This window comes from Leuresthes tenuis, unplaced genomic scaffold, assembly GCF_036924035.1.
Source record: "Leuresthes tenuis unplaced genomic scaffold, fLeuTen1.0.hap1 SCAF_22, whole genome shotgun sequence".
Lineage (NCBI taxonomy): Eukaryota > Metazoa > Chordata > Actinopteri > Atheriniformes > Atherinopsidae > Leuresthes > Leuresthes tenuis.
Window position 1 is genome coordinate 18,334,508 of NW_027325376.1, and position 24,813 is coordinate 18,359,320.

General features: G+C 42.0%; 2 protein-coding genes across 4 annotated transcripts in view; both read right to left on the reverse strand.

The window, feature by feature from the left end:
• tbc1d14 (TBC1 domain family, member 14) overlaps window positions 1-9,278 on the reverse strand; it is a 33,743-nt gene extending 24,465 nt beyond the window's left edge. Inside the window, exons 1-3 of one of the 2 annotated variants that reach the window (XM_072376296.1) lie at window positions 9,244-9,278; window positions 8,773-8,931; window positions 5,745-6,516 (exon numbers count right to left, since the gene is read on the reverse strand). In XM_072376296.1, coding sequence (XP_072232397.1) covers window positions 5,745-6,516; window positions 8,773-8,821 — 821 coding nt within the window. In that variant the 5' untranslated portion in view covers window positions 8,822-8,931; window positions 9,244-9,278. Of the gene's footprint in view, window positions 1-2,074; window positions 2,295-5,744; window positions 6,517-8,772; window positions 8,932-9,243 lie in introns of those variants that run through there. The other variant, XM_072376297.1, reaches the window with a different exon arrangement.
• A 648-nt stretch (window positions 9,279-9,926) lies between these two features.
• On the reverse strand, window positions 9,927-23,476 carry kiaa0232 (KIAA0232 ortholog). Of its 2 annotated transcripts, none has more exons than XM_072376625.1 (8): window positions 23,208-23,476; window positions 20,835-21,420; window positions 20,419-20,559; window positions 18,345-18,414; window positions 18,166-18,250; window positions 14,685-18,075; window positions 14,425-14,533; window positions 9,927-13,053 (listed from the first exon to the last, which is right to left on the reverse strand). In XM_072376625.1, exons 2-8 carry the CDS (start codon window positions 21,069-21,071, stop codon window positions 13,037-13,039), a joined length of 4,050 nt encoding a protein of 1,349 aa, XP_072232726.1. In that variant the 5' UTR covers window positions 21,072-21,420; window positions 23,208-23,476; the 3' UTR covers window positions 9,927-13,036. The 2 variants fall into 2 exon arrangements, with proteins under 2 accessions (XP_072232726.1, XP_072232727.1); XM_072376626.1 differs by lacking the exon at window positions 23,208-23,476 and adding an exon at window positions 22,690-23,023.
• Window positions 23,477-24,813: the final 1,337 nt, after the last annotated feature.

The window sequence follows — 24,813 nt, forward strand, 5'->3', positions numbered from 1 at the left end:
AAGATGCGTTAACTAGTTGGAAGGCAACAAACTTTGCAGTGTGGCGTCTCCAGAGAGTGGCTTTACATAGGTAGGTTACATCGATGGTGGGTGTAATTCAGTAAAAGAAGTAGTTGTCCTAATCAGAAACAAACCTTGAGGGGCAAATAAACTACTGTGGGGAACATCCATTAGATGAAAAAGAGAGAGAGGAATTACTTTAAACTCTGGGGATATTTTGGGAGATAAACCATATTTGAGAAGATGCTGATGAGATGTCCTGAGGATTTGTCCACTCCGACCAAAAAAAAAAAAAAAAAAAAAAAAAAAAAAAAAAAAAAAAAAACAGCTGGTGAATCACATTTCAATCCTCGTCGTTTCCGCTCCCCCTAATATGCATCAAGTCTTCTTCGAAACAGGTAAAAACCAATACAAGCACGCAAAGAAAAGACAAACAAAATCCCTCACTGGAAAGAAAACTAAACGGCACTAAATAATCCAGCTGTAAACATTCTAGTTCCTGACCAAAAGAAGCCGATTTAGTGCTTTTCTGGACAGCTTTTAAGTGGCAGCCTGCCTTGAAAACTTCGATAACTACACATCCCCTGTTCCCATGACAACCTGAAAGCAAAGCAAGGCCGTCGTATTTTTAATCTCAAACCATTAAATAAGTAACAATTGACAAGTCATAATTCACATCCGATGTTTATACACCCGAGGCCAGCTGAGATAGCAGATCTCCTTCAACAGCGTTTACTGTTCAGTGCAAACAATCCATCCACGCCTCCCTCATATCTTCACACCATTTGTGTATTTTCCATTCTGCTTACCGATACGGAAGTGCACACAGATGATAAAAGCAGCTGAAGGCCTTTTAAAAAGTAACTCAGGAGGTTACAGCCAGCACATACAATCACTTATTATTTGCAAATAGTGACTGTGTTCTATTAAGTTCTCCCCTTCAGTCATTTTCAGAACAGGAATGTGGAAATATTGGCCTGGAGACATTCGAGTAGTGTTTTTCCTCACGATTTCCTTGACTCACTGAAAGTCTTGTGAAATCAGAAAGTTGGAGAGGCACATTTTACAGCTGGAGGAAGCTGCCATTGGTACACAAGCTTATCTACTGTAATCAAAGCCATCAAGTTCCACAAAATGGAAACATCAGCTCTGACTTTACGAGAGGCAAAGGTGAAAAAAAAAAAACTTTAAAAATAAGATCACAAACAACAACACTTTGCCCACTGACTGAAACCACAAGAGGCTGAAACCTGATACTTGCCCAGAATATTAGTAAAACTGTAGTATTTCTGGGTATGAAAGTAAAGTGTAACCAAGGAGTGATGACCCTGAGTAACCTCCTGAAAAACCACGATAACAATGCAGCACGGAGCGAATGGCAGGGGCCAGCTTAGCACCACCTTCAAACAACAAGCTCCAGCTTTAGCTCTTCAGTGACACAACACTGAGTTTTACGAGCAGCTCAACAGAACACCGAGTCTTCAGCTTTAACATATGCCGACAAACATCAACAAAGCAGAGGCGTGATTTGCATTCAGTCCGGGTCTAATGTGCTTCAACGTGACAGCTGAATGGCTGCGGCTATGGTCCAGCGCTCAAGTGGAACGGCTAGAAAGTCCACCAGGACTGGCAGAAGTGCTTGTTTGTATGTTCAGTCTGAGCGGAGGCTTTGTGCTGCTCTGATTTGAGGTCAAGTCTCCCAAGAATTTGAGGATTTCACAATAAAAATAAAAAAAACTGTTCAGTCTTGATATCTGTAAAGTGGGTGATAAGGTGTCCCAGAAGCTCGGAAGCCTGAACCAACAATGAGGACAGCTGGCGCCGAAACACCAAACAAGCCACAACAAGAAGTAAGAACACACAGATTTTCCCATCATCAAAAACGCAGAACAGCTCCAGGCTGTCTCCGAGACAACTAATCAATAGAACAGTGCCTATTTAGTTCCAAATGGATAAAAGTTGGCAGGCACAACAGTTGCATCATTAAAATGTTGATCAAATAACTTTTACTTCAGGACTCAGTCACAAAGAAGCTTAGATTTTTTAGATACAAAAAGTCTATCCATTATCTTACCTGTCAATGTAGAGAAGAGATGGGGTTGCCATCCTGCTCTAGTCACCAAAAAACAGTAAATCAAAAGCCACAAAGACAGACACTTTGGATGCTGAGCTGCCAAAGAGCAGAACACAGAAGAAGAGCAAAAAATCTTCTGATGGAAGTCAAAGTTCTCCCTCAGACAACATTCAGGCCCTGTGTGTCCATATTCTTAATTACAAAGAGTGAAGAAGTCCTACACAGCCACCCTGTTCAGGCAGAGTGAGAGTAAGAAGGAACAGACTCCTCCCAAGCGTCCCCGCCTCCTCACGGAGAAGCCTGACTAAACAGATTGGAGGAGAGGAAGAGCAGTCTGAAGGGCAATGAGGCAATGAGTAACTTCTCAATGCAAGGAAAGAGATAACAGGAAAGAAAAATAAGAGGAGGAGACCAGGTGAAGGACTGTTATGTAACAAACTATTTCATATACACAGAATGCATTTATAGATCAAAATAAAGTCCTGTTAAGAGGTTTGCATCTGTACAGCCAGCGATCATCTCTCCAATGCCTTTCTAAACCGTAAAGCAGCATGTTTAGACAACTTTTTCAAATGCAAATACGTCTGAATAAGCCGATTAAATCCCTTCCAACCATCTGTGATAGCATGCTTATACCCAGTGATCCGCGAGCTACAATGTATTCAGAACTCATTCAGAAACCACCAGGCTGGGAAAAAAAGCCTATAAGTAGGACAACAAAACAATCACTGAGGAGCACGACTTTCAGAGGTGATAAGGAAGCAGCAGATCAATGTACCAGGGTTCTCTTAAACAATATAGCAACAGCATCATTATAAGGCTTAAACTAATGTCACTTCAAATTGACAGAGGACTGTCAAGTGTTTATTTCCTCACTCACATCAGTACACCTGAGAACAGTGCCAAGGAGGAAAGACATCCGCAATGACCTTTGATGAGTAGCTGTTGTTGCTGGGAAGGGTTATAAGGCTATTTCCGAAGTATTAATAGTGGAAAACTTTAAATACAGTTGTTAAAGTTCCCAGGAGTAGATGTCTCGACACATTTACCTCAAAGTCAGATAAAACTGTAAAAATGCTGTCAAATAAAACAAATTAAAAACACAAGAGCTACATCTCAGACTCCACGGGCCTCAGTTAGCATGTTAAATATTAAAGTTCATGACAGTACAATTTGAAAATGGCCGAACAAGTAGAAGGTTTGCAGGAGAAAGCCTCTTCTCTCTAAAAAGAACATGTCAGCACAGCTTAAGTTTGCAAAGACTTCTGGAACAATGTCCTTTGGACAGACCAGAGCAAAGTGGAGCTGTTTGGTCATAATGCACAGCAGCACGTTTGGAGAAAACCAAACACAGCATATCCGTACAAACACCTCATACCAACTGTCAAGCACGGTGGTGGAGGGCTGATGATTTGGGCTCATTTTGCAGCCACAGGACCTGCAACCATGAGGGCGTGGTTACATAATCACATGACCACATGTAGTCTTTCACAGAGCTCCCAAGTTCCAATACCCCCCCAGCTAGTTCCTACAGCAGTTTGGTCTGAAAGGGATCATCTTCCGGATACTAAAGATATCTGGATCAATGCGAGCGACTGATTCATTTGAAAAAAAAAAAAATAATAATAATCCTCCCTATTCAGATAACATAATTAAATCTATTGAAGTCATCCTTTTTACCATCAATAACAGATAACACACAGTTCCTATCAGCAACTCTTCAAAAACATGACTTCACTGCATCTAATTTATTATGACATTTATTTTCTTTTTACATTTAAACTATGCATTTAACCGTAATAAGCCAGAATCATTGACTGAATCCGTGTTTTTAAAATCAATCGCAGGCTTTAATAACAAGATTTAAAGCCCTCTGCCGACCATGCAAAGAACACCTTGAACCTCGCTCAGTCACACGCCTCCACACCAGCGTGTCATAAAACAACACAGCAGGTGTTAGATTACAGCTGTGTGCAGATATTTCCACTAACAGCTTGGTCCAAAAAAAAAAGAAAAAGATTTTAACAAGGTGCTGCGAAATCTCCCCCCCTGTAAGTTCAAGGAAGTTTCAGGGCCCCTACAGAAAGTGCAATGAGGCAACCCTCTCTGTTAAAATGGCGACGTGTGACCAGAGTCAGTACGTGAGAAACAAACGACGGATCAACTTTGATTGATTTGAAAAAGATCTGAGCAGCAATTTCACTATGACTTCGAAAAGTCCATATCAAGAATGGAAGAGGAGTCAGTCTTGGTAGAAGTTTCTACTAAATGACTACTTCGCTCTGCATGTTTTTTGCATGGGCACGACATTGTTTATCAGTTTCTACACTTAATGCCTTTTCAGTATGCTTAACATGTCCCTTTAATTTCTTATTAAATCTATTATTTGACTCTACGCGCCTCTCGTCCAATGCCAGCTGGGATCGACGCCAACCCCTCCTTAATTGGATTAAGCGGGTACAGAAAATGGATGGATTTAAGTCCACTTAAGGTTAAGAACATGCACCAGTGCAATTTATTATATGATCTTGTCCAATGTGTAGGGGATTTTTTCAGAAAGAAAATGTGCAAAACGCCTTTAAATCATACATGTGTAGAGAAAATTCAGCAAAGATACCCACAGTTGGGTCTAGAGTGCTTCAACATTACGGCTGTTAGTGAAGGCTGTAAATCCTTCAGTTATTTTCAAACTGCATTAGTTCCACCAACCAAGCCTTGTTATGCTCATAGTTTTCTCTATGGTGAAAAAAAAAACCAACCCCCCCCCCTCCTCGTTCCTAAATGACGACAATCTGATAATGACAAGCTGAAGCGACACTGTAGCACGCCTTAAAGCTACTCTTTACTACTGTTTTGCTGTGTTAAGAGCTGCCAAGTAAAGGGCAGGTTCCGGGTGAGACTGGTGGGAGGGGCGGGGGTCACGTGCAGGTCTCAGCTGAGTAAGGTTTGTAAAGTTGAGCAACACCCACTTCTGCAAGGCCCCGCATGCTGACAATGTGTCACTGCCTCACCAACGTAAAGTATTTTGTAATTCAAGCCATCGGCGGTGCCTTGATGTTTGTTCCTGATCTATAGCTTACAATACATTTATCATTCAAAAAGTTGTTTTTTTTTTTCTTACATTAAGATGGCAAAAAGGAACAGACAAAATCATCATACCGTCATATTTCTTTCTACATAACACGCGGTACTAATAACAGTTAAATTAACCGGCAACATTGTGACATAAGCCGCACATTTGATGTTTACCTCGTTTCTAATTACAACGGTTTAAATTAAAGCTTTAGGACATTAACAGCGGCAGGAATTTGAGGCCCACTACAGCTGCTGTCACAATGGAGAGAAAATGGCAAAAGCAGCTGAAATTAAATAAACACATTTCATGACTAAAACAAATCTTTCTTAAATAGATGCATTTGTAATATTTAGACACTAGGGGTCGACTCAATCTCTTATTTGTGATTCAGCTTCTCTCTGTTTTTTGACTCCCCCTGATATAAACTACAGAGATGACTTACTTTTAACTCCGATGCAACCATCTCTTGTAGTAAAAGCTTGTCTTGAGCAACATTCTTTCCTTTGAACACGTCTCGTTTGAGCCCACCACCTTGGGAAACAAGACTTGTCCTCATAATAAGAAACATTGTGATCTAAAAAAGTGTGAACTTGCCTGTTGAATAAGCTTGCAAGAGGTCCCAGTTTCTTCTCCCTTCCATCCTCCTGTTGCATGACACCTGACCCCGGATGCAGTCGTGCAGGACTCCATAAGTCTCTGTGGTTGCCTGGCGATGACGACAGCGTCACATCTGAGAAGTGAGCCGTGCCGCTGTCATCCGTTTCCAAGGTGACAATGGCGCTCGAGTCAGAAGTGACTGTAAAATCCAAGATGTCCTCATTGGAGACCGATAGCTCTGTGCTCAGGCTGGACACGCTGCACACGGAAATGTCATCGCTGCGGTTTAAGGCTCCGCCGCCGACACCCAACCCCACAGTGGTGGATAATCTGAGGGTGGGGCTGAAGAGGCGGATGGAGTCATAGCCACTGCGAGGGAAGGTGGAGGATTTTCGTATGGCATTGCTGTCAGATGGATCATCATCCAGAGGTAAAGTGGCAGGAGAGTCCTGACTGGGGTCCAGGATGAGGCCTTTGTGTCCTGGTCGTTGGTGGCTGTGAAGGATGGGGTCTGGAGGGTTTATCTCCAGCGTGGGGATTCCTGAGTCCTGGGAGGTCAAGCTGTGGCTGTCCGGGTCCAAGTCTGAGTAACTTTTTTGGGGGCTATTGTAGTAGATGGGGGTGGAGGAGCAGCGTGGCTTGTAACTAGGCAGAACGAGCTCTCTGTGCGAGGTCAAGCTGGGTTCACGGTTGGTGTGATCGTCGAGGTTAGGAGCAGCCGGTTCTTTGCCCACAGAGCCATTCTCCACTATTGCTCCGCCAGACACACCTTTAAAGAACAGAATATTTATCTTATGAGGTTTCCTGCGTAAAAGCACAAGAACATCGACAAAGCAACTTAAAAGCATCGAAGGCTGCAACAGCTGCTATGTAAACATGGAAGTCACGTCTTTAGACAATTGCTGCACATTTCGGTGTTTCGGACAGAAGATAATTCTGCAACAATTGAGATTCCTGAGAAGTCATTCAGAATTTATCAGCTCACATTCAAACGGAAGCAGTGAACCGTCTTGTCAAAGGGAGGATATGATGCTTTTCCCCAATTTCCCACCACTGTTACTGAATGTTGCTGGCTGCGGCTGTTTGACAATTACTGCATCCACACCAACCTGCTAACAAGTTTTGCTATTTCCACTGCGTATACCTTTTTATAATCCTACCTTTTTTACTTATCATTTAAACTACTTTTATTTTTAATCACAACTGTGCCTACAGATGAATAGGAAACTAACATCATCAAACTGTATATACGATAATAAAAAGACTCTTTACTTTGATTACACAGAAAAAAGAAAAGAAAAGGAAAAAAAAGGTGGCTGTTATCCAGAATCATCTCATCACCTGCAGATTGCCCTCTGGGCATTACTCAGTGGCCATTTCATTTACATCCGTTCTTTCTTTGTAATAATGTACGAGCCAAAAAAAAAATGTGACACCTGCTTTATTGTGCAACATCAAGGGCTCTGAGTTACAACTTTTCTATAGTTTTCAGAATAGCAATGTTGGCCACTCACCAGCCTTTTGTTATTTAAACTATAACAAAAGAATAAAACGACACAAATAATAACAGCGTGGACTCGGACGGCACAACTGAACGCAAGATCATTAAAGATTTTCTTTAATTTAACAGGACATTGGATACATGGGTGTGGAAGCTTTGATGGGGGAAATTTAATCCTAGTAACCAGGCTGTAACAGGAGTCTGGAATGTAATGTGAACAGGGCCCCCTGAGGACTATATCATGCTTTCAACACCAGCTGGGAAGCTAAGCTACAAGTTAGTGTGTCTGAGCACAAAACTGCACTAACAGAAGACTTTTAAAATGTAAAAAAAAAGGGGTGGGGGGGGGGGGTTGGAACTCTGAGCATTAAAAGGATAAAAAGTTTAAATTCAAAGAAGCAAAAGCTTATCCATTATAAAAGCTTATCCCCCCCCCCCCCCCCCCGGACACTGGGCTAAGCTTTTTCCAAAATCATTGACACACAAAGCCAGATTCCTACCCAGCTCTAAAACCTGACCTGCAGGATATCATGTGAGCCCGGCAGACTTTGACCCAAAACACTGCAACAGGTTGTTCGTGCGCTACAGTGGAAATAATCCACAATCACAGGTCACCAACAAACTGGTTGCTCTGTATGTATGACTGGCATCTTACTCAAATCCCTGTGCGTCAAGAGTACGGAAAGAAGAATTAAGGCCAGACAAAAGGAGACAAGTGTTGAAGTTCTGAAACAACAACAACAAGCATTATTGACTGACTGAGCCACCCATCAGGAAGCATAAACAAGTCTTGCTCTACGAGTCATAAACTCAATATCAAGAAGTAACACAAGGAAATGCTTCATCACATTAATCATCATGACAACATGACAAAAGCTGAAATGTGGGAAAGCGATGCAAGAAACAATGCAGAGGACCAGTGGCAAAGTTCATTTATATGTTTTAATGTATAAAATGATCTGCAAAGGTTAGTTTATAGCTTGTTAAGTTAAGAACCACTTCCTTCATACAGTAAAAAAAAAATACATCTTTCAGAATGGTGGAAAGTGGTGAGCAAGTCCTATCCGAGTTGGCAATAGATAGCCATAAAAACCTACAGTTCAGATGAGGCAACATGCATTCAGGTTATTCAAAACATCAGACAACTCCCAAGCCTTGGACTCTAATGCCAAATTAAATCAAGAAATACCGCTTCGCACAGACACTGCGCTGAACTGAGAATCAACTTTAGCAATTTGTGGTGAGATTCAAAGTGCATGTTTTGAAGTTATCAACGTTTTATCTACGCCGAATTCAAGACTGGCTTTAATAGCAAACAAACTTATTATTGCCATGTTTTATTACGTATTTAAATATACAATAATACGAGGATACGTCCAAATTCCATTTTTTTAAGCGGTTCTTGGTGACCTATAATGCCACCAATTACGACAGCACATACAGTACTACTGTCAAAGTGAACGTGTAATGCGACTTAAATATGAGAAGTACAGAGAACTGAGACTGCGGGTCACCGCAACCTACCACAGTGGTCGTTCCTCTGGTCCTGGGTGCCGTGGGCCGTGTTCGCCATGCCGCCGGTTGAGGCTACAGGTGGGTGACAGGTAGCCGCCGGTCGGAGTGGTCCATGATGATGCTGTGGCTACTGCTGCATCACCATCACCTCCCTGGCTCTCAACTCAGCTTAATGCACACAAACAGCACCAAAGTGAAGTCTTTTGCCGTCACATATATTCATTGCAGGACAATAGGGCTGCTAAACACGAGCACCACGTCACACTACTCCTACTCGCGAAGTGCACTTGCTGCCGACGCCAACTCACTAATTTCACCAGCGCTTCCTCAAGTGCGACCAAATTTAAGTTAGAATGCGCGAGACGCCTTATTTTGCTCTCTCGGCATCACAACGGGGGAGGAAACTCTTCTCCGTCTTCTAGCGAACCACCAAAACCAGCACAATTAACACGTATGACCGAAATCTTCAACATTTCATACCTGTTTAGTTGCTTCCGCCGCCATTTTAAACAAACTTGTATCGAGAGTGCCGCGTAATCGAGTCAAGAACGGTGAGCCTCGCCTCGATGGATTCACCTGTCTGGACCTGAAGGCATTAATAATCAACCTGACCGTCTACATGATCATTCTCCAGAAGACTGATAAGGAATCTGATATTTTCAATGTGCTGTGTAAATGTGAGTAATGTTGTTTTATTTTTTTTAAATGCATTAATTCTATAATGCCGAGTTTCCAACCTACCTAAAGATATTTTTGGTCTGAAGCCTTGTTGTAGCCCAAGATGGGCAAGGAAGGAAAAAATAACTCGAATAAAAAAAGTTTAAATATCTTAAAGCTTTCGTTTTCCCAATTTACAATATGTTAACTCAGTTAATTTACACAAAATGTAGCTTGAAATTTTAAAAAATTGAATCTTCTTAGTACCTAGCAAGTCATAATAGCTAAAGGCCTTTAAAGAAAATAAATAAATAAAATACTATTTTATAGCTGTAACTGAATATATATATATATATTCAGTTACAGCTATAAAAGAGTAGCTTTGGGCAGCCTGCTTCTTGCAGCAACCTTATATTACTCTCTAGTGTCACCATGAGGTCAAGCTGCTAAGTTCCTCTCTCAACTGTCACCACTTTATCAATGAAACACCGACACTCGTATTGAGGTTTGGTTTATTCCTTTATTAGATGTTAAGAAAATCCACAATGAAACAAAATAATTTATTCATGGTGTACATGAAATTAGAACACAGCTACTCAGGGCAGATGGATATAGGGAGGGTGGAGGAGCGTCATCCGGGTGGGAATGAGAAGACGAGGAAAACTCAAGTTTTCAGTGCTGGATATGTTCTTCAGACCACAGTGCAACCAAAACTCAGCAACCCCGCCAACGTCATGCCAAACACATATACCCTCACTGAATGCATTTTCCCGTCATTAATGTTTAGTTTAAAAACATGGCCGATCAAAAATGGAAGAGATGAGTGGAGGAAGATGTGATGCAATCCATTCCATTCAAGTGTGTTCGCTTCTTGCTCACATTCACTGACAGATGCACACAATCGAAACATTCTTTCACAGATTTAACCTCAATCTTTTTGTTTTTTTTCTCCTTTTTAAGTCAAAATGTGTCATTTAACCCAACTTAAAAAGATGGAGTGTGATGTTTGCATGCTTTATTTCTCAGAGACATTCCACGGTTTGTTTTCTCAGGTGTCCCCCGCTCAAAAGTAATCCACATGCAAAGTTAACTGCATGACTTTTATCCTAGTGCTGTTGAATGTTTACATGCGCCAAGGTATTGCATAGAACTCAGGGCTTCTTCAGCCCCTTCCACATTGCTTATGCAATCTACAATGGCTTAGTTCTTTTCTTCCCTAAAACTAAAAGCTCTAAGTCAATGACAGTTATCTCAGCGGTTTGCTTGGATGGAACTGCTGTCAACTACTTCTCTTCTACAATCAAAGTAAAGTTTAACATTAATGCATCGATGCACTGTCACAGGTCTGAGTGTAGAGTATGCTTCTATTAAAAAGTTCCTGAGTGTCTGACGACTGTCAAAGTAAGGGGGGTGGGGGGTGGGGGGGACAAGACCCTGAAGTTGAATACGGTTCACTCCATAACTCGGGGGGGTCCTTTTTCAATTAAAGTGGCATTGGACTGAACAAACCCTGGGCCTTCCACCATCTTTGCATTGGCTAAAGCAGAAGCCATTTCCAAAGCCGTGCCCAAAGTAGACGCCTTCCCCTGCGACAGTGCATTACAACACAAGCATTTTTAATTCGCTGTTAAAGGAGGAGGGGGGGGGGGGGTTAGTTTTCTGTGCTTCACTTTTCTGGTGGGGCACAACAACGTAGTCATACTCCTACGAGCCTCAAAACCTGTTTTTAAAAAAAAAAAATTTAAAAAAAGAACAAAGAAATCTTAAGAAATGCACAGTGCACGTATGCTTGGAGTCCGTTTCAAACTGAAGGTCCTGAGGAAGGTTTTTATAGCCAATTTATACAAGGGGGAGGTTTCAGATTTACCACACTGATGCATTTGGATTCTTGTGAATGAACCGCAGGACTCCGCAGGCATTCATGTTTCTCTGAGATAAAAGTTCTACTACACCCAATCTGAACCAGTGCCTTCACAAGTTCTATGCCACCACACACAAACAGTGAGACATTAATCAATATTTCAACAAGCTATATTGGAAACCAAAAACTAAAAACACACCTCATACGGGAAAAGAAAGCATTCGTCTCTTAGTGTAATTTTTACAGCTTTGTTTTTTGGTTTGATACTCGCCGCGCTCCTTTCACTCTGCGTTGGTTTAGTTGCATTCTGGACAGTCGACGGTATTTTGGAGCTTGAACAATCGAAAGGATGCGCTGAAACGAGAGATTTAAATACCTCCGTGTGTTTCTGCTTCAGTCGTTCTAAAGGGCTGACAATAAAGAGGTTACCTTGAAATAAAACTGAAATAAAGAAGAGCCAAACCACATGAAACACAAAGTGTGATCAGGCAAAACTCATCTTCACTATTTTTTTTGAGGGGGGGGGGTGTCACAGAGTCTGTCTGGAATATAAACAAAACTATGCCATCAGCTTATCGCAGCCATATCATGGAACTGCAACTTCAACAGATTTCTGAACATATTTATAGCACCAATAGTCTTCTGTACCATAAGATTTACAAAAAAAATAAAACTATCTGCAGAAATGGCTGTAGTCATGTCTTTCATGATGGGTTTTTACCCCAAAACACACGCTTTTTTCCTGTTTTTTTATTTATTTTTTATTTTTTATTCCCCCCCGCCAGTTTCTTGTACAGCATTGCATGTTCAAGTAGATTATTTGTATTTTTTGCCAACAAAACTCCTTTTTTCGATTTCCGGTTATTTTCATGTTTAAACTTTTTTTTTTTTTAATTATTATTATTTTAGCCTCACAAACCACACTATGTCTACTGCTAGCTTTTGAAAGACTATCACCATTCAAAACTCAGACTTAGAACTTCAAACACGGGGGAATTTAAGGATATTTAGAAGAAAGCTGCACACATTCTCTACTTCACATTCAGAAAGTCATCCAAACAAACTATATAAATTAAACTCCCAAATTCTTACGCAACTCAAAAGAATCTCAACATCCTTGTTTTTTTTTAGCTTTCTGAACTCGAAATGGAAAAGTAGAGGATGCGATAGCAGTCGATTCACACATTAGGTTCAACTAGAAAAGAGGAGTGAGACTGGCTGGACGAACACACGCACAACCATTCAGACACCACCAACCACCAGAATTCTTAGTTCAAACTCAAAATGTTCGGAACAAAAAACGGACGAGGATAGAACAAAAACTTGTCCCTCACGAGCTAACTGTGAGACTTGAATGAGGACCAGTGTACACAGAATCAACTGAAACAAATTAGAAAATGCATGTCTGCTCGTGGCATCACTCAAAGACGACGTTTTTTTTTTTTGTTTTTTTTTCTTTTTTTGGGTTTTCCTATTTTCACTCTGTCGATCTGATTGTTGATTACACAAGGTTTTTGTTGTTTTTTTTTTTGTTGTTGTTTTTTTTTTGTTGTTTTTTGTTTTTTAAAGTTAGTAAATGAAAACCAACAGGGTTATGCGTCAGGGGGTTTTCAAGAGGTGTCTCAGAAAATTAGCCTACATTAGGTTTTCCAGCTCTGAGATGACCCTGAATCTTTGCTGGTAAAAGAGGTCCAGTCACAAGAGCGGAGGAACTTTTCCTCTCGGCAACAGGCGTCCTCTGCCAAACTGGAGAATTCAAATGTTGCTGCTCCCTAGAAAGAGATGACAGAACAAAATGGTTAGATTGTTGCACACCAATACGGTTTTTTGTGTTTTTAACCTTGTATCGAGCAGATGCCGCAGGTCTGCAGGATTCAGATGCTAACTGTAATTTATTAATGACTTGTAGTACGATGAAGAATGGTCACAGATCAGCAGCAGAAGATGTTTTTTGTTGATTCTGTGTTTTGTTTTGCAAATTTAGCTTTAATTGTGGTTTAATAAACTTATATCTAACAAGACAATACCAAACCACATTCTGCACAACATCTCTGTAGTTTAAAAGAATGGGAGATAAACTCGCCCGCTCTCAGACCAGAACCATCACCTACTTGACAAACATTTGGCCATTTGAGGTGATTTCCCCTAAAGTAAGGAGCCCCGCTATGAACTTCATTCCTCCAGAGTGTTTTCCCTTGTTCGAATGGCCAACAGGAAGGCTGAAAGTGTGTCCTTCTTCCACCAAAAGTATTATGCTTTAACTTTTTCTTAGAAAAATGGGTACACCAGCTAAAACAATGCATTTTCAATCCTTTCCCCATTGCAAGTTGTAGCATTTATTTTTTTTACAACGATGCATTCAGGACCAGTTCAGTAAATTAACACTAGCTGCCAGGCAGAATGAGCTGCCGCAGTCAGGCAAAAATCCATCAGTCGTCTCTCATCATCTGCGAGTTCTTGCGGTTCCCATTTGACTCGGGTCAGAGCCAGAGTCAATAAACAACCGCAACTGCAGTCATTTGACAGGGGACTGAATGCTGATTAAAGATTTTTTTGTGTTAGTTTGTTTGGTTCATTGTAAAAAGGGCTGCGATGTAATCGTGCTGCATTTCGTCTGTCGCACACCAACTCAAAAAAGCCCGTAGAAGCCGCTGTCATGTCTTAAACCAATCAATACAAAGATATGCTATCGTGACAATTCACCATACAGTAGATATGTAATATCTACTAATATCGCCATATTGTAGATATGTATGGAGTAAAGGGCTGAACATAAAAATGATCAATCACAAGACGGTCTGTTGAGTTTTTCACATCATGATACATGACGCCACGTAAAATGCTGGGACGGGGTTTTTTTAAACTTTTTTTTTTTTACCTTGCAGCCAACCTTTGGTTTAGAAGATTAGAAGTAGAACAAAGTGATACACCAACTTCACATTCTCTAAAGGGACCAACAGGTTTGGTTCTAGTACGTAGAGTTAACTAAGGTGTAGGTTACGTGGTAACCTCGAGCCGAAGGGGATAAAAAGCATCTCACACACTTAAAGACCTTTTCAAAACAGGCCTTTTTGATGTTGTGCAGAAAAACAATTGTGTGAATTACAGGGTAAATAACTGTTACCACTGAAACATGAGGTTACCTGTACACTGAGATCCAGGGAAAAGAGGGGAACAAATTGTGTTTTGCCACCAGCGATCATCTTGCTGGTTGCCAGTTCCTCCCTGTCCACTCGTATTTAATAGAGGAAACTAGATCAAATAAATGAGAAGTGGTTAGTGCGTTACAGGAAACAGTCACCTGGGATATCATGGTTGGGACCCATTTACAGCTAAAGATCAATGTTTTGGTCAAACTCACTAAATGAAACATACTAACAATCATTAAAGTTTAGACCCTTACCTCTGGCTCATCGCCAACAAAGTCGTAAGCGATCCCATACTTGGGGATCTGACCTGCTGGTGAACATAAACAGGACTGTTTTTCTCCTGAAGATTCCTCTTTTTGAATCTCGCTTACTGATACGTCCATCTGTTCACCTGCATTTGATGCGGATGCTGCCGTTTTGCAGTCTAAGCAAATCTCTTGCTCAGCGATTGGCAGGAGGGCACTAGAACCCTCCTGTGAATCCAGAGAGGTCTGGGCACTCTTCTCCATGCCAGACTTCTTTAATCTGGGTAAAAATTTACCAGATTCCAGTTCTGACTTCCCATAATAAGGGCCCTCACATTCTGCATCCTCTTCCAGAGGTTTAAGGTCTGCCTGAGGATCGTCAAAGACGTCCACCGGAGCCAGGACGGGAAAACTCATCTCCTCTTTGTCAGTCTCAGTCTCTGAATCACTCACTCCTCCAGGAGACAGCTCTGAGGCAGATATTGGTCGGAAATGAGTCCTGGGGGAAATGCGAATGGCCCTATACTGTGTCCGGTTGATGCCGTATATTCGAGACTGGAAGGCTTCATTCTCAGAATCCGAGCAAAGAATAGATTTGGGCTTGAACCCTGGACTGAAAGAAGCCATATCCTCAGGCTCAAAAGAACACTCAACATGGAGGACTTGAGAGAAGGGACTGTTCAGGTTAAAGGATGAAAACGGGTATTCTAAACCTTGCTCCTCACTATGCAAGCCTCCGTAAGATCCAAGCAAATCTTCATGGAAGATCAAAGAAAATCCCTTATTCAATCCATCTCCACTTCCTCTGATGGCCTGGTCACTCTGCCCAAAGGACACAAGAGGCCTCCACAGGGGCCTGTGCCCGGGAGCAAAGCAGCTGCCCGTGTTCATGAACACATCTGTGCCAGTGATGGTAAGCATGTCTGAGCTAGAGGCAGATGCAGATGCAGATGCAGCTGCAGCTGCACACTGCAGCAGGCTATCATGGCTGTCACCTGGTGGCACAACAGCCCAGTTTTTATCACCACTTAGTGTTTTCAACTCTCCATATACCCCTCCAAGGATGAATGATGTACTCTCCTTGTCAGAGTTCAAGTCCCAGGGCTTGGACGGAGTCATATAATCCCCAGCACCATCTACCTTAGAGAGTTTGTCTTTGACCAGGTCCTGCTCTTCTTTCTTGCCTTCCCAGAGGTGATACTCTGAGCGCTGCACTGCTTTTTTCTGAGGTCCCGGGACTGGAACTCCTTTTGCCTGGACCTCCAGACAGCTGCAGCAGTAAGCGCCTGGCTCATCTGAGAAGAGCCCCTTGCTTAGTTTTTCTGCTCCGTGCCTCGACACTGCAGATTTGCCATCGCCAATCGCAGTCCAAATGTCTTTTATTATCCCTGAGCTGTAATCATCACTCTGTTGGTTTGTGTTGTTCAAAAACATGCCAGTGCTGTACTGTTTACTTTCATCCTTTTCCAATGCTATTCCACAAACGGATTCTAATTTAGACTTTTTGGCGAAGGTCTGATTGGATGCTGTGCTAACGCTGACCTCCTCGCACTTTTTACCAGAGTCATCTTGCAAAAAATCTAAGATTTCATCTTCTAGATATGTACCAGAAAGAGGGATAACACACTCTGTCTCTTCATTGCCAATTTGAGCAGCGTCCTCTGCTGGAGCATTTCCTTGCTCATTGTCTGAGCGAGTCTCCTCTGAATGTGACCACGGACTGCAAGTTCGCGTTGATAGGTTAGAACAGTGTTCAGTTTCATCAAAGGCACTATTTTTGGTCCATATTAGCAAACGAGACTGTTTATTAGGATGTGGGTCGAGACAGCTACTAGAATCTGTGTTGTTTTCGTGACCAACGGTGAGTGAGTCGTGGGGAAAGGGAAAAGTGGGGCTCTCATACTGCAGCTCAAAGAGAGAGAAGCAGGAGGAGTTCAAACCAGATGGTTCACTGGTAGCTTCAGGAACAGGCGGCTCCTCTGGATTTCTTGACAGTTTGTTCAGGGTAAATGACACACTATCAAGAAGAGGGGACAGCCGAATGGGAGAATCTCCTATGAAGCTTTCTCCATCTATGTCCTCTGAAGTGGATGGTGAATAACACCCCCACACTTGAACCATGTTTTCAAGATCCTCCATCAAGAATCCAACAGATCCCGAAGCTTCCTGTGAGTCTGCCAGTATTGCACTTTTCCCTTGCTGCTCAAGGCCATCTAACACTAAACAACATTCTGCCTCAACGTCTCTTTGCTCTTTGCTTTTTTGCCGAATCATGCTTAAGATCCGACTCTCTTGGATCGAGTCTGAGGCACTAGTATCCAATATGGATTGATAAATGTCAACTTCATAGAAGTGAGTGAATTCAGACAGATGCTCGTCATCTAAATCTCTACTATCCTCTGGCTGAGGGCAGCTTGAAGTCCCGGTGAGTTCAGCGGTTTCATCTTCGGCTTCGCCAGGCCCTTCCACAAAGTGCCCGTCCACAAATGAGCCTGCTGCCAAGTATGCTCTCTGGTAGTTCTCATTGGCAATGCAGATTCCCTGGATTTTCTCTGGTAGCCTCTCCATGTCAGTCGACAAGTCAAAGCCACCCAGAGAGTCAACCTTGCTTCGATATTTTGTCTCCAGCTTGCTTTGTCGGCTGCTGAAAGGTATAAAATACTCTGCAATGGGCTCAGTGTACCAAAGTGGCTCCTCCATGTATTCCTTTTTGTGTCTGGCCTCAACTCCGGACTCCTTTGCTTCCATCCAGCCTGGATCTTTACGAATCTCCTTCAGCAGTCTCTTCCCCTTTTTGTAAAGCTGTGGTTGTTTGGCAGTGCCACCAGTTGCGCTGCTGCTGCTCCCTCCTGTGTTTCTTCGCTCCTCTTTTTCAATAACCTTCATCTGCAACTTCACCTGCCCGGTGTTGCGTGTTCTCTTATTCTTTGCGGCCTCCCTGGATTTGTGCCTTATTCTAACTGTCTTGCTTCTGGATGACTTTGAGTCACCCTGGTTCCCACTTGAGCTTGAGCCTGCCTCACTAGAGCCAGAAGACCAAGACCTGGGTCGGTGTTTGCCCTCAGATCTGTGTCTAATCTGTCTCTTTGAATGGACAGTAGATTTCTCCTCTGCTGCTGCACCGCCATGGTATCGGTTTTCTTTCTCCTTCTTGCTTCGTCGTTGCTGGCCTCTCTCATTGGTTATTGCAGTGATGGTACTGCATGCCTCTGTAGTTCGCTCCTTCGTAGCTTCACCTTCACTGTTGCAATCTTTGGGGGAAGAGGTGTCTGTGCTGGTTTGTGGGGCTGCAGAGGATGATGAACTTGAATATGCGCAGGCTTTAGCCTTGTTCCACACCGTCATGATCTCTTGGAGACAAACAGGTTTCTCTGACAAGGGAGGAAAGGCTTCGTAATACCTGCAGCAGAAAGAAGAAAGGTATTTACATTGAATAATAAACTAATCAACAGGGGGTGCAGTCACAATTTGTACACATACGGTAACTTACATTTCCACCTGGTCCTTGGAAGAAGGGGACTCGGCTCGCTCTGGAGACTGAGAGCCATCAGATTTCTTTTTAATGCGTTTTTCCTCTAAAAAAAGAAATCGAACAACAAAATCTTCCATTAAAACAGTTACTGTTAAACCCGTTTCATTTTCCAAATATATGTCTATGAGGTATCAAACCTTTCTGCTTGTTTTGGATATCCTTTAGTTTAGAGCAAAGCTCTTCAACCAGGCTTTCGATTCCTGAGTTCTGTACAGGTGACAAAGACAGGAGAAAGATTTTAGATTATTTTCACTATTCACAAATTCTAGTAGTGGAAAGCACAATACTACCAACTGTCAATATGACTTTGATTACATAATGCACATACATTATGTAATGTATGTGCATTATGCTCAGGAGGAAGAGCAGTCGCCCACCAATCGGAAGGTCGGTGGTTCGACTCTGGCTTTCCCGGGCTACATGTCGAAGAGTCCTTGGGCAAGACACTGAACCCCACGTTGCCTCCCAGTGTATCACTGGGGTATGAATGTGTATGAATGATTAGAAAAAGCACGTAGTTAAGTAGTTAAGACGTGCTGTATGAATGTGTGTGAGTGGGGTGAATGCGGCATGTGGTGAAGCGCTTTGAGTGGTCAGTTAGACTAGAAAAGCGCTATACAAGTACAAGTCCATTTACATGGTAACAAATGTGTTTTGTGAAGTTTAGCACATTTCAATATTCAAAGTTGTATTCCAAGCAATAAAATGCGTAACACTTGGTCAACAGTTGATCTAACAAAGCTGTGTCCAGGTTTTTCTTAAGCAGGACACGCTGCCAGTTATGTCGGCTCTTACATCAACACAAAAAGGATAACTTGTTTTTTCAACGCAACGAGCAGCCACGACAGATGTTGAAAGCTCCAGTAGCCTTAGGTAAGAATGTTCCCAACAACATGACCCAAAAGAATAAATGAAAGGCACGCGGTTGACAACTCAAGCCAGCTGACTTGTGAGAGTTGAGGCATGCTCAGCCATGACTGTGCTATATTTAGCAGTGGTGCACAAATGCTTTAAATAAATAAATAAATAAATAAATGGCTAAGCAGCAGAACAGTTATTTCCTCACACTGTTTTCAACAGCACACATTTACTACACATCTTGATATTTTACTGCCTTCCTAAATTGAGCAACACAACAAGTGACACTTTGTGGTAAACACAACAACCCCATTAAAACAGTCGCTCACTCTGTGTTACAGTCAGTAAATACTCTCAGATCACAACATATCTCTTCCACCTTACGAGTTTCTGCGAGACTAAAGGACACTCATTTCCTGATAATGCCTGCTACCAGAAAGTAAGAATCATTACCATTCCACTTCATGAAAAACAAAGTTTTCTCTGGCCCGTGTTTCCTCTTGCATCATTGTGCTAATGCTGGTCAGCTGACAGGCGACCGGCTCTGCTGCTCAATGCTGCATTCCCGTGCAGCATGTGTTGGTTAAAAAAAAATACTGTGCAGAGTCCTGTACCCAGAGAGGTGTCCAACACTCCTCCTCTTTCCTTGCCTTCCCCGCCCTCCTCCAGTTTTTTCCCAGTGTGTCAACTGAAGCACACCCCTTTACTACTGGCCACAGATTTAAAAAAAAAAAAGGTCAACAAACTTCTCTGTTGCTTCCTCAAACAGAAACACAGACAGAGAAAATCATTTTTACTTCTGAGTTACAATAAATCCTTACATTTCTTCTGAGAGTCATTTATTTAAATTCAGGACAATGTCCTTTAACGTTTAAGAAGAACTTTGGTGCTGACCCTGATATAACCCTTCTGATGACGACTAAAGGCGTTGCGACCCAGCCAAACGATGACGATGCATTTTCAATACAGATCTTCCCTGATTTAATGCTTTGGCTTCACACGATGGCCCACATTTATTCACTGTCCATCCACTGTGATTCACGCAATTAGGATCTACATGACTGCACCTCACCAGGCAACAAGAAATACTACGGCCACAAATTCCTAACATAATTATATCATCGCCATGCCAAATATATTCGGGATGTTTTTCATTCAGATGTTTCATAAAAGCAAGTCAATGCTTGAATAAGAGCTGGTTTACATGCTTCCGAAGAAAAGTTTCCAGTGCTGATTATTTCATAGACCAAAAAAAAAAAAGACAAAACACAACTTGACAAACACCACTCCTGTGGTTCTCACTAAGCTCTTGAGAACCACAGGATTTCAACAGTCCAGCAGAGCAATACTTACCTCATCGGATGCAGAGCGGAGGCATTGCACAGCGGCTTGCTTCTTCATTTCCTCCAGACTCAGGTCGGTCCCTCCTTTCTTCTTGCTCTTGCCCCATTTCTTCCCGGTTCCCTTCTCCCATCCCAGGAAGATATCATTTTCCTTTCAGACAAAAGTCAGATACACAAGATAAACGGGAGTTTATCTGCACAGATTACATTTAAATAATTTAATTTGAAGATCCTGTACCATAATCTACACATACACGGCAGACTCCATTTCAAAAACCAAACTGGGCAAACTGACTTCAGGACCATTAGATTCATACACAAACATGCCCCATTTAAAACATTCACTTCACAATTCAAAACGCAAAGAATGACAATGATTTTTAAAGCTAAACTAGGATGAATTTTTTAAAGGTTATGGCAGCCCACCTGGTCCTGCAGGTCATAATCATAACTGTCATGCAGGAGAAGGCTGAGAACATAGCGGGTGTAAATCATGGCATCAATCCCGCACTTCTCAAGCTCCTGGCCAAGCCAGCTTTGTACTGGACCCAACGACTGGAGGAGGGACATCTCTGAGGCAGACAGGGGGCCCACAAGGGGATAGGGGCAAGAGAGGTTCTCAGGAGGAGCAGGACCGTCTGAATCGGTGCTCACTGGACGCATGGGACCTCAGGTGTTGGCCATTTTCAGGCAGAGCAGCATTGTGATGGGTAGTTACTGTAGGGTGGTAAGTGAAGAAAGGAAGGGCGACAGGACGAGGCAGAACCTATCTGGAAGAGGGGGTTGTCACTCCAGCAGGACGCAACGAAGGGGCTCTACATTGGGAGGCATGTAGGATGTTTTTTTTTTGTTTTTTTTTCTTCTTTTATTGCTTTGAGCAAAAAAGGTGATTTTACTCGTGAGGCATGGCTTACGCTGCTGACAGATCTCAGCTGCAGAGAATAACACAAGACGTGTTTACATCTCAGTCAGAGGGATCCATTTTGGGACTGTCTTACTTCACCGGCACAACCTGAAACAGAGCAAAGAAGCACACATCAGGTTTTTTTTAATTCTTTCAGTGATGAATAGAAGCAGAGACAAACCGCAAGAAACAAAGCGGTTTTAAATCTACATTACATTACATTACATTACATTAAAGGGCCAGTTCCTTCCTTTGGGAAAGGAAATTATATCTTCAATTTTACAGGGCCAAGAAAGATTATGACACAAAAGGTTGCAACAGTTAATCAAGTCTGCATGTGCACACAAGAACTAAGTATTTTTTCAATCACCTGAATATTGAGGCGTTGTAATACTCCTCAACTTTTGCTTTTATCTATTCCATTGCTGGTACAAAACAAGAAAAAATAAATAAATAAAAAATATCTGCATGTTTTATTGAGAAGTAAACAAACAAAATGTGTCTTGGGTGAGCGTCTCGAGCCAAACGCACATGTTCTGACAGTTGAGTATAAGTGTGGGGCAGCGGGCAGAGGAACCCATGTGTTTCTCATGGTAACAGTGGACTCGGACACCGACGTGAAGAGCAAATGGAGGCTGCGCCGATTTGATTGGCTGCCCCGGCCGTCACTCAGCAGCGGCATTTTAAGAGTTACCCGTTGGAAACGCCAAAAGGGCAAGATAAGAAGCTTTGCAGTGAAGTACCGCAACATTTCAGCAATCCACACCCTTACGTTGAATAATATTGTGCCGCTTGCATAAAGATGGGCAACTACTGATAGGTTGGCAAGCTCGATGCGATAGTTGCTAAATATGGCTGACCAGTGTCTACAAGCCAGCTGTTATCTCGTATCCACATTAGCTCCGGTAGCTATTTTATGGCTGCACTGTCAACATAAGTTCGTCCCGTAATCCAATACTTAAAGAAATATTTCTAACACTGGAGAGCGAATTTGTGACACAGGTGTAACGTCAACGTACGAGCAGTCTGTTCTACAACGGATGCATTATAACTGTTTGCAGATAGTGATGGTTTGTTGCCAGTAACTTCACCGTACTGAGCCATCGAGTGCGGCAACTGAACTACATAAGTCTACAATAATATCTTAGCTTCAATATCAACGTCACTGTCATTTGTATACAAATACACTATTGAATTCGTAGTCAACTAAAGTGTAACCCTACGTTGGACCGACTGGTAGTATTTGCGTCACTTTGCAGTCAAACGACAAGGTTAGCTGGACCACCGACCTTTAGCTGATGAGCTACGTTAGCCAAGTTAGCTTCCCAGATCTGTACATTTTCTGTCACAGACCTTCGTGCTTCGTTTTACTATTACCTTGCATGCAGCATTCACATTATGATACATTTGGTTAATGGGTTTATTTGCGGTGTTCCCCGGTTGTTGCCAAGACTAACGCTAAATTGTTTTATGACGGGCAGGTTGATATGAGGTTCTATTCGGTGACATTAGAGCTCTGACGGTTCTACATTAAAACACACGGCAGACAAACAGCAAAACGTAAACGTTTGGCCAAGGCTAAACTTGAAATCGGGAACATAGCACACAGAAGTGTCAAAAAGTCAATACAATACAGCAGAAGAGTCAAATACAAATTGAAACTAACGATAGCTAATGTTAGCTTTCACGTAGCTACGCTTGTTGTTGTGACCAAGGAGGAGGAGCGGCTGCCCGGTAGGCTACTAGAGGACTGTCAAGACGCTTTTCCTTCACAATTGTGCGCCATATCGTCATACAGCAAAGTAGTAATCCAACTAAACATTACACGTCAAACATTAGACTAAGGCAAAACAAAGTGAAAAGAAATCTCCAAGCCGGTTCGCTGCTTTACTTACCTGCCGTGAGCTGAAGTAGAGAGAAGGAGCGAAAGGGGAGCGGCTATTTCTCTCCCGCTGCCGTTCCGAGCTCGAGCTCTGGAATCCGCTGCGGTAGCATAGCGTATCATGGACGCCGACAGAAATGGCGCTGTTTTCACAGTTAGTCCTTCTTCAGCAGTGACAACGAAACTGGCGACATTCGGGCTCAAGCTTGAGGAAGTTCATTCCTCGCTGAGATAAAATATACCGAGCCACAATGTCCGCGGCAAAAATCCAGTTTCATTAAGAGACGTACTACTGAATGCGGCACCCTCCGCGTTCGTATCTAGGCAACAAGGCAAACTTCTGCTGTCCTGCCCGGTATAGGTTTAATTCCTCCGCTGCAGTATTGCATCAGAAGTCCAACTAGTACTCTTATAATCTGTCCTCACACAACAGAAATAAAAAATGACACCGAGCAAAACAAACACACGTTTTTTAAAATAAGATTATTGAATAGTTATTGATTTATTCATTTTATTGAAAATTTGAGAAAAAAAACAAAACAAAACAAAACACAAAGTTTGTTTGCTGTTCACATACAATTGTTCTACACAATGAAAATGAATTTGTCTCATATGGTATTTTTTGTATCATGCTAATCATTAGAGTGGATACCTAATCCACATAATCCACAAACCTGTAAAAGAAACAGAATAAGCATATTTTGATTTGATTCATTTTTTTTTTCAAAAAGACTTAATTTGATTTAAGATTGCCATCATTGTATCTCAACTGAAATACTGTATTCTCTCTCTGAGGTAATAAATGTTTAATAATTACAAGTAGACATAACTTTGTATACGCAAATCAGACGTTTTTCTTTTAAATATTCCACACAGATGCCACAACGCTGAGTTCGTGGAAGCAGGGAAGACAGCTTTTGGTCACCTGTTCTCATTATAATTGTTCATGTCATAAGGACGATGCATCTTTTCAGGCGCATGCACAAATATAAGCACCTGTCCAGCATCATTGAATTTGTGTTTTTTACAAGGTATTGTTTGGTTTTTAGTAACATTTGGATCTGCTCTTTCTTATGCCCCCTTTTGCAAACCTGTTTGTTTAAAGACTTTAGTGCTTTATGTCATATTGCCTCGACATTTTGTAAAGACAAAATGTCATCACTATCAGTACTACTTTTTTTACTGTACCAGTATGAAAGTTGCTTGTTACTGTAGTTTGTTCATGTTACATTAGACCCTATGCTATTTATAGAGCCACTACACGTAAAGAGCAAAAGTTACACATTGAGATCATGTAACTTGAACCAGCAACATTTTCTTTCTACCCAAAGCCTTTAGGTTTACATCAAATACTATGTGTGTGTCTGTGTGATTTAAAAAAAAAAAAAAAGAGACTGACCACCTATGGGTTTATAGTGAGACACACTTTAGCTCTGCCATGATCCCAAAGGTTTGACTTGTTCACTTTCTGTCCAGCTGTTTGCACCACACACACACACACACACACGCAGACACACAGAAAAACTGCTCAGCCTCATTATTGTGTTAGCAGTGTTATCTTTAAGTGTATGTACATACAAAGTGGAAAAGAAGTCTGGACAGGGGTTGTATGAAGTCTG